This window comes from Trichomycterus rosablanca, chromosome 18 (genome assembly GCF_030014385.1).
Source record: "Trichomycterus rosablanca isolate fTriRos1 chromosome 18, fTriRos1.hap1, whole genome shotgun sequence".
Lineage (NCBI taxonomy): Eukaryota > Metazoa > Chordata > Actinopteri > Siluriformes > Trichomycteridae > Trichomycterus > Trichomycterus rosablanca.
This window is the reverse complement of record NC_086005.1, coordinates 26,476,709-26,496,693: the sequence shown is the minus strand read 5'-3', so window position 1 is coordinate 26,496,693 and position 19,985 is coordinate 26,476,709. Positions and strand designations below refer to the sequence as shown.

Below are 19,985 nucleotides of genomic sequence, written 5' to 3'. Positions count from 1 at the left end.
TTGTAGCAGAAGAGAAAAATAAAGCCACAAAGCACAGTAGATTCCTCTCCACCATGTTTACCACAATAACAACAATATGCACATCAAGCTCTCTTCTACACTCATACACACACACACACACGACAAACGTCCTTTCCAAATGAACCTAAAAGTCCAACCCCCACACACAAGTGATCTATTACCCTCTTTCCTTTCAGCAAACTGCCCACAGATTACAATGTACACGTACATATACAGCTATTATAAATGATTTACACACACACACACGTTTTAATAAAATTACTTTAACTGCATTTTTATACATAGACACACACACACACACACACACAATCAGAATGACACAAAGATATGAGTGGAAAAGTGTTGTACTGATATCCTTCAGTTCTGCTTTTTAAGACGTCAGGAAAACAGCTCTTCAGAATACAGGAAGTGTAAGACAGAGTTTTAAACTACTCAGAATTCTAACTAGAAGTTATCCAAAGCCAATTCTAAAGAATTAGGGACAGTATATAAAAAGCATAAAAGCAGAAAGCATTAATTTGTAATCACTTGTGTGATGTCTGAACCATAGACTATAAATATGACATGACTATAAATAAACAAATAACATACCTATCTGTAAGTGTGAATGTCTAATGAACGTGGAGAACATATTAAATGCTTTCTTAATGCAACATGAGTAGAAGTTGCTGTAAGTATATCTCTAAAACAGAAAACGTTGATTTTAAAGATTCAGGTTGTTTATATACTCATTTATATACACAAGTTTATTCTTGTACAGATTAAACTCCTTTTGGCATTAAACAGGTACAGAAGAACTTTGGCAGAGACCTTCACCAGAGGTTAATCTTAGACATAACGGCCCAGATAAACATGCTGATGACGACAATGATGATGATGAAATCATGTTTTTATTTTTGAGTCCTACGCATACAGACGCAGTACAGTATCCATATAAATGTGATGACAACGATGAAGATGATGAACGTGGTCACACAAACCACTGTAGTGCAGTAAAGGCATTCGGAATTTTCGTGGCCTAGAGGTAAAAAGAAATTCTACATGAATCTCGAACATAAATGAACAAACAACAAGAGATGCTTCTTTTAATTTTTAAAAGGTAGTGCTAATCCATGTTCATTTTCATTAAGTTAATAACCTAAGAATCAGCAACAAATTCATTACTAATTAAAAAAATTGTCATGTTAGAACTTTTGTGGTACATTTACGTAATCCAAACATAAATAATGTTAAGAGTGTTATCTAAATAACATTAAAATAAACATCATTAAAATGTATTGAGGGATCTTCAAAAAGTTTCTGCACCTTTTTAAAATCTATTTATTACAAATTTCAAAAACAACTTAGTCACCTTCCGATGCATTTTTCCAGCATCGTACCAACTTTTAAATGACATAAGCAAGAAATGTTTTTCGTTGAGCGTGTAGCCCCTGATCATCACATGAAAATCTTCTTCCCTTTAAAGCTTCTCTGAGCGTCCAATAAGGTGGAAATCAGACGGCGCTAAATCCGGACTATAAGTGTCTCTCAGTCTTTCAGTCTCTCAGACACGACTGATTACTCCTCCTCCTCCTACACCCTCACTGCTTATAACCACAATATAAAAGTGCGGAAACTTTTTGAAGATCCCTCGTATATTGTGTCAGGTTTTGTGGGGGTCACCTGGGGCCTGGGTGGCAGACTGTCTTATGTGGGTTTCTTCATGGTAACCAGTTTCCCTTCCACCTGCCAAAAACATGAAGAAGGTGTATTGGCTGCGCTAAATTGGTATGAATTAGTATTAAATAAGTCTGTGTGTGTGTTTAAGTCTCTGCAATGGAAATCAAATAATCTGTTTACATTTTACATTAACATTTAGTGACTTATGATTTATGACTGAATATAAATTGAGCAATGGAGAGTTAAGGAACATTGTGGAGAAATGTTGAGAAAGTGTATTTCTGTAACAGTCAAGGGCATTCATGATTAAAATAGCACAAATGCTGCTAGATTTCTCACAGTGTGTAGTGAAGTTAAAGCACTTTGATCAAAAATATGTTACCACACCTAAATATAATGAATATAATGAATATAATGAATATAATGCAACTGCACCAGAAACATTCCACACAAATAGCTTCATCACAGCAGAACTACACAGGGACTTTTTACTTCAGTCTGTGTGAGTGTGTGTGTGTGTGTGTGTGTGTGTGTGTGTGTGTACCAAGACACACAGGAAGATGTTTTAAGTAGGTGGGGTCGTCAGTGCCATTGAAATAAACACACACACACACACACACACACACATACATAAACACATAAACACTTAACCACACACATATACATGCAAACAGACACCTATATTTTCCCATACACTCACACACAAGCACACACATTCAATCTCATGTCCACACAAATACACACAAACTCACATTAACACTCACAAAAAGCACAAATTAAGACACAAATATTACCTGTAACCTGAAGCCTCAGGGCTGAATATCTCTCTATCGTTGGTGGGGGTATCACTCTTGTCATTGAGCAGTTATAAAGACCAGAGTCGAGGCTTGTTACATTAGTAATAAACAGTCCTGTAGGTTCTAGACCTACATTAAACCGAGGTCTACATTTTAGACTATGGATTCTTTGTTTTTCAATTAAATATGCACATAACTCTAAATTTCCATCCTTTACCCACTTGACTTTAATTAAAATATCACTGTAATTAAACGGTAAAGGACACGGCAGGAACACTGTCGATCCTTCAGACGCTGCAATAATGTCCTCTGCACCTTGAAAATAGTGTAGCACACACAGAGCAGCCTGTTAACCAAATGCATTATTAACAAAACTAGTAGAGTAATTAATGCAGTATATCAGAAAAAGCAGTCATATCATTGCCTTTTTTGATGGTTGCACAAAAATCAGCTGCACTTTCTGCTTTTATCTGATTAAAGCTTTAAACTCAGTCTATTTTTCTGATTAAAATGAGCTGCTTCTCACTTACATCCTGAAAACCAACACGGACGTAAAACAGCAAGCTCTGTGACAAATGTTAAATGTTTATCTTAATTTCTAATAATGTGTTATTAATATAATTTGAGGTAATGAAATAAAATATACATAGATTAAAAAACATTAGTTATAAAATTAAATTAGTGTAATGTTTTCTCCACCTTGTACAGTTACAAGTGCAATGAAAGAAATCCTTACATTAACACTTATTTTGACTTTAATAAGTAGTAATAAGTAGTGCGAGTGGATTTGACTTGAGTAGATAGACTCCACACAGTGTGCGTTCTTGAAAATAATTTTAGAAAATTTTAGAATGTGATTTTAATGATCAGACCAGGAATAGCCAACATACACTACTCAGTTTCTCTTTTATTATTGAAAGTTCTACTAAAGCTTGTATGGTTTATAATGTTGTATAGTGTATAAATACATTATATAACACTTCAAGTAGAGTTTAAATACATTTAGAGTCACCAGACCTGCTCTAGGTTACACGATTCTGATTACACAGCAATACAGAAAAACTGTCTGTCAAAACATTTTTCTGTGGATTGTGAATTTTAATAATAAAACAACCACAGTTGCCACCAACTGCCAAGAAATTAACTGACTTACCAACAAACAGGGTGAGAGAAATCAGAGCTAAAAGGAACGTGGAGCAAGTTGAGGAAGAGATAATTTTTCTCAAAAGTTCAGTAGTTCCCTTTCAGCTGAAAGAAAAAAACTGTATTGCTGTATATAGTGGTCATGTGACCTGTACACACAAACTCACAAGCTCACGCCTTGATTATTTTGAACATGAATACCTGGATTTTTATTATTTATATATTATAAAAATACAGTGGTACCCTGTAACTCAACGTCCCCTAAACTCAAAATTGTGAGAAATTTGTACCCTTAAACTCAACATTTCCCTTAAACTCAAGATGTTCAATTTGTTTTTTTCAAAAATGTATTTATTTAATTTCAAATTAACAATGAACAGCTGTTCTTTGCTCAGTGCTCTGCTTGAGCGGTGCGGTAAAACGTCATGCGAACATGAGATGAATTTGCATTTGTGTGTGGCTCTAAAAGCTCCACGTGTATCTGTGTTCAGCTGGATTTCTCTCCTGTTTCACTTTTAAACTTGTGTTACAGCTCGAGGTTCTAAGAAATTGTGAGAATCAGAATCAGCTTTTCTGAAAGTCTAAAACGCTTATCATTAAAAAAAAAAAGTAACCTTATGTATTAAAAGAACGACATAGAAACACTAAACCTCTCTCAATTATTACTGCCTTGTTCTCTCCACTAATTAAGAAGCATAAGAAAACAATAAAGAAGTAAAGCTAAAGTGCAGCTTTTATTTATGTATTTCAGTGTTCTTATATTATATTTGTGTTATTTTCAGTGAATAAGTGTCAAAAACACCCTATTATTTTACATGAGCCTAAAATATATGCAGTTCCACTGGAGCATAGAACGCATTAACAGGCTTCCCATATATACTTATGGGAAAAAATACCTTAAAACTTAACGTCTTTTAAACTTCCAGAACCAATTGATGTTGAGTTTCAATGTACCGCTGTATATTATACAGTGCATCTGTTGTCACATTGGTCACACAATCATTTCAGTGAAACAAGTGTGAGTTTGTCCAGCACGCTCTCCTGCTGCTACTAAACACTCATATTAGTTAGTAGCTGTTTTTTTGTCCACACTGATAAGAGGTGAGAATTTAGGAACCATTTTTAAACAACCAAAACAGCAATGATTGGTTCTGGTGCAAATCTTTAAATGTCCCCCATCTAACCACAGTGATAAACTGATAAAATCACAGTCGAGCTGCAGTGTCAAAGGACCGGAAATGTGCTTAAAAAGTTTAAATATATATATACTGTATATATATATACAGTGTATCACAAAAGTGAGTACACCCCTCACATTTCTGCAAATATTTTATTATATCTTTTCATGGGACGACACTATAGACATGAAACTTGGATATAATTTAGAGTAGTCAGTGTACAACTTGTATAGCAGTGTAGATTTACTGTCTTCTGAAAATAACTCAACACACAGCCATTAATGTCTAAATAGCTGCAACATAAGTGAGTACACCCCACAGTGAACATGTCCAAATTGTGCCCAAAGTGTCAATATTTTGTGTGACCACCATTATTATCACTGCCTTAACCCTCCTGGGCATGGAATTCACCAGAGCTGCACAGGTTGCTACTGGAATCCTTTTCCACTCCTCCATGATGACATCACGGAGCTGGTGGATGTTAGACACCTTGAACTCCTCCACCTTCCACTTGAGGATGCGCCACAGGTGCTCAATTGGGTTTAGTCCATCACCTTTACCTTCAGCTTCCTCAGCAAGGCAGTTGTCATCTTGGAGGTTGTGTTTGGGGTCGTTATCCTGTTGGAAAACTGCCATGAGGCCCAGTTTTCGAAGGGAGGGGATCATGCTCTGTTTCAGAATGTCACAGTACATGTTGGAATTCATGTTTCCCTCAATGAACCGCAGCTCCCCAGTGCCAGCAACACTCATGCAGCCCAAGACCATGATGCTACCACCACCATGCTTGACTGTAGGCAAGATACAGTTGTCTTGGTACTTCTCACCAGGGCGCCGCCACACATGCTGGACACCATCTGAGCCAAACAAGTTTATCTTGGTCTCGTCAGACCACAGGGCATTGCAGTAATCCATGTTCTTGGACTGCTTGTCTTCAGCAAACTGTTTGCTGGCTTTCTTGTGCGTCAGCTTCCTTCTGGGATGACGACCATGCAGACCAAGTTGATGCAGTGTGCGGCGTATGGTCTGAGCACTGACAGGCTGACCTCCCACGTCTTCAACCTCTGCAGCAATGCTGGCAGCACTCATGTGTCTATTTTTTAAAGCCAACCTCTGGATATGACGCCAAACACGTGGACTCAACTTCTTTGGTCGACCCTGGCGAAGCCTGTTCCGAGTGGAACCTGTCCTGGAAAACTGCTGTATGACCTTGGCCACCATGCTGTAGCTCAGTTTCAGTGTTAGCAATCTTCTTATAGCCCAGGCCATCTTTGTGGAGATCAACAATTCTATTTCTCACATCCTCAGAGAGTTCTTAGCCATGAGGTGCCATGTTGAATATCCAGTGGCCAGTATGAGAGAATTGTACCCAAAACACCAAATTTAACAGCCCTGCTCCCCATTTACACCTGGGATTTTGACACATGACACCAGGGAGGGACAACGACACATTTGGGCACAATTTGGACATGTTCACTGTGGGGTGTACTCACTTATGTTGCCAGCTATTTAGACATTAATGGCTGTGTGTTGAGTTATTTTCAGAAGACAGTAAATCTACACTGCTATACAAGTTGTACACTGACTACTCTAAGTTATATCCAAGTTTCATGTCTATAGTGTTGTCCCATGAAAAGATATAATGAAATATTTGCAGAAATGTGAGGGGTGTACTCACTTTTGTGATACACTGTATATATATATATTCTTCATGCATTGTCTTCCCTTTTCTCCCTTTTTAGCACGTCCAATTGCCCCATTGCGTCATGCTTCCTCTCCACCAATGCTGATCCCTCCTCTGATTCAGGAGAACTAAGCTAACCCACGCCCCCTCTGACACGTCGGCAGCATGCCGTATGCATCTTATCATCTACACTTTGACGAGTGCAGTGCAGCTCAGCGTTGTGTACGGGGAGACACACCCTGACAGCATCTCTGTGCAGGCGCCATCAATCAGCCAGCAGAGGTCGTAATTGCACCAGTCACGGGAGAGAGAGACCGCATCTGGCTTAGTCCCGCCCATATCTGAACAACAGGCCAATCGTTGTTCATGTGGCCGCTCAGCCTTAGCCGGCAGGCAGAGCTGAGATTCGATACGATGTATTCGAGATCCCAGCTCTGGTTCCAGCGTGTGTTTTTACCGCTGCGCCACCTGTTTATTAGGTTTTTAACGTCATGTTTTACACACTTTGGTTCCATTCATGACAGGAACGGTAGTTACTAGTTACACAAGATTCATCAGTTAAATTCATGGACAATTTTCTATCTCTAATGAACTCTTTGGACTGTGGGAGGAAACTGGAGCTCCCAGAGGAAACCCACACAGACACGGTGAAAACATGCAAACTCCACACAGAAGGGACCCGGACCGCCCCACCTGGGAGTATTAGGAATTTATCTCCCACCAACCAGTGAATGCATCAGATAAAACAGCTTTTTCTTACATGGGCTGTTTTTAAACAGGATCACATCCTCGACACGCTGCTTTCGGACACAGAAAGAAGTACAAGCAGGCAGGTTTATATCTATGTCACTTTATTAGGTGTTAAAGGAATAACATTTGAGTTAACAGACAGTGTTATGACGTAGGAATCGTTGAGAAAGGTAATGGCGAAGGGACCCCTTTTCTACGCAGGGTTTTAGTAAGGCAAGGCTGCATCGACAACAGGGCTGTAACAATCAAATTTCAAGCATGGCAGCATACAGTACGAGTGACACTAAATCCCATCGAGCACACTTAAAATATCGTGAGAAGACAACTAACCCTAGACAAAGCCAGTGGACGTACATTCTCAGACAGAGCAGAAAATGGTCGAATGAATGACGAGAAAGCAATAAATAAGGTTATAACAGAGGGTTTGGTGATCATCTGTCATAAATTTCCCTGGTTTCTATTTAGTAATTAGACGTCTGATTATGGGTTTATGTAGCTAATGTTCTAATCAATAATCCATCGAGCCGATGCAGTGATGAGGCGCTTTAACAGAGCCGCCTCGTACAACCGTGACAAAGTTATAAAGGTTTCAGTGTGGGGAGCAAATCCCTCCATACAAAGCTCCGTACAGAAAGACTAGAATCAGAGTTAGAAAAATACAGATACAAAATTCATTACATTCATAGACAATTCTAGCACAAAAGGGTATAATAATAATAATAGCAGAAGCTTCATAGCTAAGATAGGAAGTCGAGATTTAAGAGGCATCTTCTACAGTACTCGGAAAGAACGGGATGGAGGTCGTTCGATGGGAGGGACCGAACCTCATCGACCTATCATGCGGGGATGTTCGAATTCTTACAGGAATGACTTTTCATGTCGTGACAGGGATACAACCATGAACGTGAGATTTAAATTTTTTGGGTTAGATTTAAGGTGCAAATTTGTATTTTTGAAAATAGGCATTTTAAAAACACGCCCAAATGCAGGTAAAGGCTGAGGAAATGGAATTTGTGCTAATACAATGCAATTATTACCTGAAAACTCCCGGAATAGTCCGTCTGGCTTTCTACACAATTCAAGTCTCAAAAGAGACAGTGCTTCCTTTTCTTTGGCAAAATGTCTGAAAAAAACCCCCCCATGGTATCCATGATTTCACGTTGTGCACTTTCTCTCTTATAGCCGACGTGATGGGAAGAACTTGTTTGACTAAACCCTGAATGTACGAAACGTTCGGGAAGACGTACGGCGCTGTAGAGGAAAAATCTGCAAGATCTTTTTAACCAAACGATGATTCCAGTATCAAGTATCTTCATCTATCAGTATCATATCAGAACTTCATATTCACCAAGTCACCTACTGATTTTATTCTAATTTTAAAACCCATGCTGCTGGCTTTACAGTCATGAACTTAACCTAAGTCCCCACGTTTGGAAACGTTGGTGTTCCATCACTCCAGAACATTGGCAGAAAGCTTCTTAGCAAGATACACCGATCAGGCATAACATTATGACCACCTTCCTAATATTGTCTTGGTCCCCATTTGCTGCCAAAACAGCCCTGACACCTTTCTATCAGAACCAGCATGAACTTCTCCAGCAATCTGAGCTACAGCAGCTCTTCTGTTAGATCGGACCACACGGGCCAGCCTTCGCTCCCCACGTGCATCATTGAGCCTTGGCCGCCCATGACCCAGTCACGGTTTACCACTTTTGATAGATACTGACCACTGCAGACCGGGACACACCCCACAAGAGCTGCAGTTTTGGAGATGCTCTGACCCGGTCGTCTAGCCGTCACAATTTGGTCCTCGTCAAACTCGCTCAGATCCTCACGCTCACCCATTTTTCCTGCTTCTAACATCAACTTTGAGGATCAAATGTTCACTTGCTGTGTAATATATCCCCCCCACTAACAGGTGCCGTGATGAAGAGATAATCAGTGTTATTCACTTCACCTGCCAGTGGTCATAATGTTATGCCTGGTTTTATTTTTCCTTTAATTTGCCACTCGTCTTTAATACTCGTATGAAAATATCATACTGGAAGTGGGATAGTTCTAATAAATCAATCACTTTACGATCATTTCCCTCACATCACTTATACGCTTTACTCCTGACAACCACAAGATAAATTTGCACTTTTATAACAAGCCTGAGATTTGCATTAAGTCATAAAATTATTAGGAAATTTTAAATATAAATAATGGCAGATCAGGAGAACTGATCACATTATCACCGATTCGTCTTTCTCTCTGCATGCCGATGACGTCGCTGCATCAGGCCGTCGCTCAAACACTATGAGGTTAAATCCCTTGGATCTGAGTCAAAGTGGAGAACAGGAGGACATTCAGACTCACGGGTTCACACGTCTCACTGTGCTCATTAGACGAAAGTTAAACATGGCGACGCGTGTCTCGCGTGTGCACTCTCGAAAGCACGGACTATGACCTCTAGAAGCGGTGCAGAACTGCTCAGCGCTCATTGGTTTAACCGGTAAATATATATATTTATATATATGGGTCAAAATTGCATGAGGTTTATTAGCTTAATGTCTTAACGTCACTAAAATAATATGCTTCTGTATTGGGACACTGGTAGCCTAGTGGGTAGAATCAGAAGAACCCAGTTAGAACCCAGTCTCTGCTATGTAGCCGATGTTGGACCCTTGAGCAAGGCCCTTAACCCTGTACTCTGATCCCAGCTTCCAAACAAGGTGCTGGAGCCTATACCAGCTTTTCAATGGGCGCAAGGCACACAGTAACACCCTGGACGGGACGCCAGTCACTCGCAGGGCAGACACACACACACACACACACACACACACCCATTCACTTAAAGGGCAATTCAGTGTCTCCAATTGCCTGCCTGCATGTTTTTAGACTGTGGGAGGAAACCGGAGCTCCCGGAGAAAACCCACGCAGACACAGGGGGAACATGCAAACTCCGCACAGAAAGGACCCGAACCGCCCAGCCAGGACCTTCTTGCTGTGAGGCGACAGTGCTACCCACCGAGCCGCCTTGAGAATTCTGTGATTAATATTATTATTGATAAGCATTTCTGATCTCAGATCAAGCTAATAAACAACAAAGACATTTTTCCACAACCTGTTTTAGCAGGAATGCAGATCATTCTGTAAATGACTGTTTGTTTATCAATTTTATCAACCTTCAGAGGAAAAATGGTTCATCTTTGACCCATATATAAATACGCATATATTTATATACATCTTAATCCAGTAAAATTTATCTCACGCAGAGGCTTGTGTTATAAAAAAGAGGAAAAAGGCCATAAAATCATTCCCTAAAGCACACAACACGTTACAAAATAAAGGAATCGACTACAGTATCGTATTAAAAAAAATTAATCAACGTGTTAGCAAAAGCATTATGGCTGACATTGCGAACGTCTAGTGGGGGGGTTCCCATTCTGCAGTCCGTCCAGGAGCCTTCCTTCATTTCGACTGGATCGATGAGCTCCGTGAAAGCAGAATCAGGAGTCTTTCAGGCATCGGCGCAGCCTCTATTTCAGCTCCAGCCAAAGAAAACGAGTGTAATTGTTAACCGAATACAAACAAAACAAAAAAAAGAACAGGCTTTGTGTTTTGCACGGCTGATTAAGATCCTCAGTGCTGTAGGTATGACGAAGAAGAAGAGTCGCACTCGCGGGAGAGTCGTTTTTGTACTCGTCTTTTATCTCTCCCACGGTGAAACCCTCAGGAATGGATAGAAGCAGCGGAACAGTGGAACGTAGTAGAAACGGAGGAACTCTGTTCCGTTCCCTTCGTTCGAAGGGGAAGAGGTGCGGCAACGTGAACGCCGAAGCCTCGTCCTGTAACAGTAGCGGAGGACGCGCTCAGTGCCGACAGGGATTGCGAAGTCGGAAATTGAAAAAGCTGATCTGATTAAAATGGCTTTTACAAAAAAATAATAAAATAATAATAATAATATAATAACAACCATTGCTTAAAACTCAACTACACTGCATTGACAGTTTACAGGTTCCTAGTGGCCGTATTCAGACATCTGGAGGAATGATACCTTCAAGGTTGCCAGGTTTTACCTATACGTTTAACGGTGATGCAAAAAAACACAAATCAATCCATCTATGGAAAATTCTGACTGTAAACTGATTAGCAGATCATATTTTATAGGTCAAACACAACGGATCCCTAAACACGAGGTACCGCTATGGCACGATAACACCATAATTATAAAGACAGTATTTCATACTGTGATATCTCAATAAAAACTCTGCCTTCAAATAATACTATAATCGTTCATTAAAGATCTCACGTGTCACTACATATATTATCAATATACTTATTTATCCTCACAGCTTAATCCTGATTAGGGCTGAACGTTCACCCACTTTCTCTCACAACTGAGAAATGTAGAGCAGCAAAGAACAGTAGCGCAGGAAACCAGAATATCTGGAGGAAACCCACATGAATAACAGTGGAAGCAACTGAAAGCAAAGTTCAAACCCATGATGCTGAAAACTTGTGTGGGTACCACACCGCCTGATGTGCCTATGTACATCCAGTGGTAGCCTAGTGGGTAGAGATTTGGGCCATGCAGCCACTGTTAGGCCCTTGAGCAGAACCCAACAGCTCTGCTCCAGGGGCGCCGTACGATGGCTCACCTTGCGCTCGGATACGCAAAGAAAGCATTTCATTGTACTTTACATCTGTATATGTATACGTGACAAATAAAGCCGTTCTATCCCTAGCCTGCTAGTTATGGCTGATAACAGAATAAATAACATGATTATTTAATAAAGCAGAATCAAAGCACGAGACAGGAGAGCTTTATAGCTACATTAAATCTGCTCTACTACACATCAGATTCACATCAATTGCTTTTAACTTCTATTTATATGCAACAGTTTTAATGTCGGCTAAACAGTTATTGCTGTTTAAATTATATTATTACATTATGAATTTGAGAGGTTTTTAATTATTTATTTTGAGAAAAAAGAAGAAACACGAGACGATCCAATTTGGTGTGATTACTTACTTAATTCATGACTAATGCAAACATACTGCATGATAGAATTAATATTAATATAGTGTATAATTGGCAGGAGTGCATCATTAAATATAAAATAATATCATCAAGATATTCCGCTAGCACACCAGTGCCGAGATTCTGAACTCCTCGGTTCGAAACTCGGCGTTGCCACCGGTCGGCTGGGCGCTATCAAGTGGGCATAATCGGCAGTGCCTGCAGCAGACACATCTCTGCTAGGGCGGGGTGACCGGACTATGTGGGTAGCGTCTTCTAACGCTGTGTAAGGGCCCTGATTAGCAGATAGAGAGGCGTCTGTCAGAATGCATGGGTGAAAAAGGGTTCCGCTAAGGGCTAAGACGCCTGAGCTGCAATATACCCACCTCGACTACAGTCAGGGATCCCCCAGCAGCGGGAGACAAATTGACTACACTAAACTGGGAGAAAATGCATAAATAAAATAGGGGGAAAAAAGATTATTTTTAAATATAACATTATATATGTAATACTTAGTTCAAATACAGCTGAATTGTTTCATGCGTAATGTATATCAATCTAAACATTATTAATAGTACAAATGTTATGGATAGCATTTATTTATTTATTAGCTTTAATAGCCACTCATCCTAATTAGATTCATAGTGAGTTCGTTATTACCCTTAAACACAAGGCACGAAAGGACAGGGCGCCAGTCCATCACAGGGCACAACGGATTGGCGCGCTCACTTAATTATAACTAGGGGCAAATTAGGCTCTGTTTTAAAACCTAGTGAGCTGCCTTGATGCCTACCTGTGTAGCTGCCTCAGTAGAGGACTCTAATAAGACATCGAACTCATAAGGTCATGGTACCACAGTTTTAAATGGTCTCCCTCCGTGTATCAAAAACAGGTAAACTGTCCCCGACGAGCCCGACCCCGACACTTGTATATGATTATAATCATACCTTTATACAAATTAAACATCAATGAGGATTTATTTACATTTGAAAAGAACTCCGCATTTGTCCACCAAAAGTTGTGCCGCACTGAATGCTGGGATTGCCTTCAGCGCTGAGGAAGCGTCGGACGCTCCCTCGCCATTCAGTCAGATTATCGCTCAGAATTAAGGCACCTCAGTAGGAGCTTTTTAAGGAATCTAAGAATTTAGACACGCCCTCTTCTCAGGAGTGTAGGTTGACGTAAAATGCGTCTGTGTAGAGAGATCACTAGATTTTCGGACAGATCCGTAGAGCAGCCAAACTACTTTCTGAATGTTTTGATAGGTGGTTAAAAGGACCTGGGAAAAACCCATGAGTTTTAAATTCAGGTCCGTATGCAAGAATACTGCGTGAATCTTACTAGGTCACATAGGACGTACTTAACATCTCACAAGCAGTAAAGTCCAGAGGTTCTGAATACGGCCCTACGTCGGTATACCTAATAAACTGGCCGCTAAGCGTCCACACACGGCCAGTTCGACAGATACGCAAACCTAGAAACTCCAAACTGTCAACACAGTGTGCACATAGCTAAAAAATTAGTGCAGAATCTGTTACAAAACTACGTTAGGAAACTAGTAGCACTGGTTTCGACTAGCTGTCAAGAGCTACGCTACCAGCTCACACACACACACACATACACACACACACTCGCCGCAGGAAGGTCAAGTATTGACATAAAATGCATTGTATCAATTCAAGTATACTGCTCTAAAAAACTCTACTCATCTCTATAGCTGTGCACGTGAGAGTGGAAGGGTGCGCAGTACAGTAACAGGGTGCCATCAGAGCAAAAACAAAAAAGGAGATCAAATGGCTTCTGACCAGGTCAGTGTTCAGTAATTCAGTAACCTGTTCGGATCGCTTGTGCGGCCTCGCTCAGGCTGCTCCGGCGAGGGAAAGGAGAAAGCGACCGCGTCTATACCTGACGTCATTCAAACGTGTCGTCGAACGTAAAAGAGGCATCTAGGCGTTAATTGTGCATCGTTAAAAGTGAAGCCTGCACTCGGAGGGACTCTAAACTCGGGCGGTGAGCAGCCTGGCTGTGCGGTACGGGGGCTATTACGCAATATTAGACACACACACACACACACACATATACACAGGTAGCATAAGTGTGTGTGTGTGTGTGTTTTTGGGCAGGAAGAAGAGCAGGAAGCCACAAGATTTTCCTCTGACAAAGAGAATGTCAAAGAGAGAGAGAGAGAGAGAGAGAGAGAGAGAGAGAGAGAGAGAGAGGCCAACAGTCACTTTCGGGTCAAAGAGCTGATCCATAGAAGCATTAAAAAAATTAAAGAGAGCGCTCCTAGATTCCTTTAGATTCCTTTTAGTCATATACAAACACCAACTTCAACAGCAGCAGCAACCTCGGCAATATTGGGCGTGGTCCGTCCATGATGGACGCAGAAGCCTTCATGAAAAGCGTCTTCCTTCTCTTCGTCTGCAAGAATCGATCCCATGCCTCTCACTTCTCTCTCTCTCCGCAGCGCAACGCTCCAAGAGTTATCCGTCCCGATAAGTCCACACCCAGAGCTTCACTGATCGGCGCAGGAGATCAGCACGGGCGTCTGAGGAGCCATGTCCTTCACCTGGCCGTCGGCGGCCATGCTCACCGCTCGCTGGCCTCTGAAAGCACACACACGGACATGGATTGTTGTGACGACACGTCTAAAATAGTTTAACCCTTTTTAATGTACTACATGTAACATACACAAGCTGTGTAAGATTACTCTACATTACTCAACTGCATTTGGAAGCTGAGTAATTCAACTTCACTTCACTTCACTTACTCGGTCACACAGGACGTACTTTGCAGTCTCCCCAGCAGTAAAGTCCAGAGATTCTGAATATGTCCCTACGTCAGTATATCTAATAAACTGGCCACTCAGCATCCAGCATCCAACACAGATCATTGTGGCGACATGTCCAGTTTTATTCTGTTCTATTTAATTTTCTATTTAATCATTTAACACACACAAGCTGTGTGAGATTTGCCTCCAACAAGTCAATACAATGTATTTAGATAAAAATGCCTGGTGGTGTGACTGTCCTGGTCGTATATTCATATAAAACACTAAAAAAATGGATTTTTGGTCTTTTTTTGGGTAATAAAATAGTTAGGCATGTCTAAAATTATCTGGTAGCTAACATTTCCTGAGGTACAACTATCAAAATAGCTGTTATATTGCTATATTTTTTAAAACAGTAGGCACTGTCGTATATCTTTAAAAAAAAATGTCCAAAGTCAGACTTGTTCTGCAGTGACATTGTCTAGACATACTAATAAAATTAGTTAGACTAGTTTAGTCGACCACGGCAGGTGATACGGCCCTGTGATGTTTAAAAGATTTAAGATTTGACCATGTAGATTTATTTTTGACCACGTGGATTTTAATGCCATGTTTAACACCTGTGTGCTTTTATTCCCTATTTTATTTATGCATTTTCTTTCATCTTCTCCCAGTTTAGCGTAGTCAATTTGTCTTCCGCTGCTGGGGATCCCTGATTGCACTCGAGGAGGGTCTATTGCTGCTCACACCTCCTCCAACCCGCGTACAATCCTAGCGGTACCCTTTTTCACCTACGCACTCTGCACAGGCGTCTCTATCTGCTAATCAGGGTTCTTACACAGCGTTTTAAGTCCCCACCCACATAGTCCGGTCATCCCGCCTTAGCAGAAACGTGTCCGCTGCAGGCGCTGCCAATTACGCCCGCTAGATGGCGCCCAGCCGACCGGTGGCAATGCCGAGTTTCGAACCGAGGAGTTCAGAATCTCGGCGCTGGTGCGCTAGCGGAATATCCCACTGCACCACCTGGGCGCCTGTGTGGATAAAATTTAATATAATATTTTTGTATTGCAAAATGCCTGCGTAGTTATGACATATTTTTACACATACACACATTCACTGAGCACTTCAAGTACCTATCTGGTACGTGCATTTATTGCAGATTTTATAAGCTACACCTACATCTATCCTACAGATAAACTTTGTGGATGTACAATTACTGACTGACTGCAGCCCATCTGTTGCTTTAATTAAGTGCTGGATTGTTCCCAGTACTGCAGTGATACTCTAGTATATAAAAAGGTTGCAGTACAACCAGATAATAATAAATAAGGACCTTATTTACTACATTCCTGGAGAGACTAATCCCTACAGGACTGACGTGTTTGTACTGTTTATGCGGTTGCGTACCGGTGCACGTTCTCCATGGCCGCCACTTCGGCGAGGGCGGCCAGGCTGAAGAAGGCCGGCAGGCTGCCAGACTCGGCTGGTCTGGACTCGGTGAAGCAGCGCTCGGTGATGCATAAAGTCTTGTGTGTTAATGGCTTTTCGTCCTGTTCCTGGGTCAGCTCCTTCAGTTTGTCAGCTAGAACAACACAATGCCACATTCAGGACAAAATAATAATAATAAATAAAAAAGATAAAACAAATTTCTGATTCCTTTTGTGTGTGTGTGTGCGTGTCTGTGAGACAGAGAGAGCGCTTTTGTCTCTCCTAGCGGACTCACCCTCGGCAGGTGAGACTCGCCCATCAGCCATCCGCACCAGATGCGTGATCTTATTCTTCCTCGCTTTCCTCTTCTGGCTGCCCACGGGCACGCTGCCCATCTTGCAGGCGTCGGGTGAGAGAGGAACGCACGCCACATCTGGCTTCATTGCGTTTATCTCGGTGCCCGTCAGATCAGGCTGATTTATGGCTACAGAAAATCACAGATTTTTAAAGGAAAGTGTCACACTCATAAACTGAATGATAGAATAAATGGAAGCTACAATACACAGCACAGCTACCTTAATAGTTGAATGCAAACCCAGAACATCCAGCGACGGTCTTAAAAACTAAAATACTCACCCGTGTTTTGACCCCTCTCCTGTGTCCACAGGATTGGTTGAGATTTTTCCAAACTCAGTTACCCGAGTCGTGTTTGTAGCTGCTTTACTTCGACATCTTGGACATTTTGACTAAGCGATTGCTAACTGAATTGCCGTAGGATTACTAGGACGCCTCATAGTGCAGATTAACCAGTAAACATGAGGAACGCTACGTTAAATCACTAAACACAAACCTTACAGTTTGAATTTCACAGCAAATTGCGTAGGCGTAGTACGTGAACCGAAGATGTCGCATGTTAACGCCACAAGATGCTGCAAACCTGTAAAAGCGGTCACTCCACGCTACTGACCACTACACACAAGACTGGGTCTGGTTTGAGTGCTATAAATTCTTTATGTTATGACTTTGGAATAGGCACTAGTGTTGTTTACTGCTAGCTGATCACTAGCTAGACATTTAACCCCATCAGTGTTGCAGTGGGTCCGGCTTCCCCGAATTCAATGCAGTAACATACCCCGGACAGGATGCCAATCCACTGTGGGGCCTCAGCCATTCCCTATCACCCCCAACCACACAGACATAGCCAATATCTTTAATAATATTTATTTAATTCTAAATTTACAACTACATAGTTCTGCTCCAGTTTATTGGATTCACAGACGGCTGGTGATATTCCACCATATTTTTCCTATTCGTCCTATGATTCCAAAAACAGGGCCGTGTGAGAACATTACGAGACCTAAACAGGTTCTAGTGACAAGAACCTAACGAGAAGAGCCCTAAAGCAGTGGTCCCCTACAAAAGCAATGAAAACACTGCTCCCATTTCCAACATTCAATCTTTGTGAAACGGGATTTTCTGCAGTGATGGCAACCAAAACAAAATTATGGAGTAGACTGGACATAAGGAACACACTCCGGGTGTTATTGTCTCCTATCACCCCTAGGTGGGAGCATCTCACTGCTGCGAAAAAAGCTCAGAGTTCCCACTAATTTTACATTTATATGAAACCAAACTGTGGTGCAAAAAAGTTTGGGGACCGCTGTCCTAAAGCGCCTCAATCGAGCCTCTTTTTTAACCTGTGACTTACATTTGCTCTGCAGTAAAGTAGAACACGATGTCAGGTAAAACCACAGATGAACATCCACCCATATTTTTCATGATCACAAAAACAGGACCCTGTGGGTGCATTACGAGACCTAAACAGGTTCTAGTGACAAGAACCTAACGACAAGTGTCCTAAAGCAGTGATCCCCAACCACCGGGACGCACAGAAGTAATAAATAATTAGAGATCGCTACAAAAGCAACGGAAACACTGCTTCCATTTCCACAATACTATCTTTGTGAAGGGGGATTTTATGCAGTGATGGCAACCAAAATAAAGTTACGGCGTAGACTGGACATAAGGAACACACTCCGGGTGTTATTGTCTCCCGTCACCCCTAGGTGGGAGCATCTCGTGAAAGCAGCAGAAAAAGCTCCGGGTTCCCACGGTCCGTGGTGCAAAAAAGGTTGGGGACCGCTGTCCTAAAGCGCCTCAATCTGGCCTCTTTTTTTTAACCCGTGACCTACATTTGCTCTGCAGTGAAGTAGAACAAGATGAACCACAGATGAACCTCCACCCTAACCACTACTCAACAACTACACAACACCTTCACACCAATTTTCACACTCTATAAGGAATCAAGAAATAAATAACAAAAGAAGCAGATGTGTGCATGACGCATGCTTCCTGTATCACCTTTTTCCAAACTCGCAGCTCTCTCCTGTTTCTGCTTGTTTTTGTTTAGATTCTTGTGGGTTAAAGTCTTTTTCTGAGATGGGGATGAACCTGATGGTAAATAAAAGAGAAAACAAGATGGCATGCCGTGTTAGATGGCTGTGTTAGTCTGAGAACTTCCTGCTGGTGCGAACAGAACCGGCGATGAGTGGCCGGGCAAAGAGGAAGTGATGTAACACCGTGTACTTACCCTTGCTGGTCACAGGGTTTTCAGGAAGGCTGGTTAGGTTGGCTTTCTTCCTTTTGGTGACCGCTGTGCTTTTTTTGTCGAACGTTAGAGGACTGTACTGAGGAAGGCTGTTGAACTTCTTCTCAAACTCCTCCTCCAGCTTTCCTAAACTGCTGCAGATCACAGATATCATGAGAGCACATAAACAATACTCACACCCTGCTACTACCACAAAACTACAAGATAAGCAGAGTGTTTTAACATTTCCTAAAACATTTTAAGGGATTTGATGACCTCCTTTCCTAAGGGAGTCAACTGTGCCTGTTAGATGCCCGGCCAGGCCAATATCATGACAGCTTTTCTTTCTTAAAGTTGTCATTGAAATATTAAGGGTCTGTCCGAAAACCTAGTGATCTCTCAAAATAGACGTATTTTTCGTCATCCTACACTCCCGAGAAGAGGGCGTGTCTAAATTCTTAGATCCTTTAAAATGCTCCTACTGAGGCATCTTAATTCTAAGTGATAATCTGACTGAATGACGAGGGAGCGTCCGACGCTTCCCTAGCGCTAAAGGCAATCCCAGCATTCAGTGCAGCACGACTTTTCTCACAAAAAATGACAAACATTGCGGACGAATCAATGCAAAGCAACCAACAGAGTTCTTTTTAGATGGAAATTTACATTTTCAGCATTTAGAAGACTTTTTTTATTCAAAGCTATTTACAGTACTTTGACAGTGTACAGTCTAAGCAATTGAGGGTTAGGTTGCCCAACAGTGGCAACCTGGCTAACCAAAGACCTTTTGATTGCTAGTCCTGTACCTTAACCACTAGGCTACAACTGCCCTACTGCCCCTAAATCAATTCTAATTGATTTTTGATTTGTTTAAGGGTACACAAGTGTCGTTTATTAGCAAATTCAGGCTCGTCAGGGATGGTTTAACCGTTTTCGGTACACGGAGGGAGACGTTAGCTGGCGTGCTGG

The 19,985-nt window shown here is 41.5% G+C and overlaps 1 protein-coding gene and 1 long non-coding RNA gene across 2 annotated transcripts in view; both read right to left on the bottom strand.

Moving 5' to 3' along the window:
• Positions 1-892: 892 nt before the first annotated feature.
• On the bottom strand, positions 893-2,780 carry LOC134332785 (uncharacterized). Its single transcript, XR_010015311.1, has 3 exons — positions 2,475-2,780; positions 1,684-1,746; positions 893-1,039 (listed from the first exon to the last, which is right to left on the bottom strand). It is a non-coding gene; the product is annotated as an uncharacterized LOC134332785 (long non-coding RNA).
• Positions 2,781-14,480: 11,700 nt separating this feature from the next.
• The window catches only part of LOC134332173 (HMG box transcription factor BBX), a 31,777-nt gene continuing 26,272 nt past the window's right edge, over positions 14,481-19,985 (bottom strand). Inside the window, exons 13-17 of the mRNA XM_063013702.1 lie at positions 19,023-19,174; positions 18,794-18,883; positions 16,728-16,916; positions 16,412-16,586; positions 14,481-14,840 (exon numbers count right to left, since the gene is read on the bottom strand). Coding sequence (XP_062869772.1) covers positions 14,750-14,840; positions 16,412-16,586; positions 16,728-16,916; positions 18,794-18,883; positions 19,023-19,174 — 697 coding nt within the window. The 3' untranslated portion in view covers positions 14,481-14,749. The remainder of the gene's footprint in view (positions 14,841-16,411; positions 16,587-16,727; positions 16,917-18,793; positions 18,884-19,022; positions 19,175-19,985) is intronic.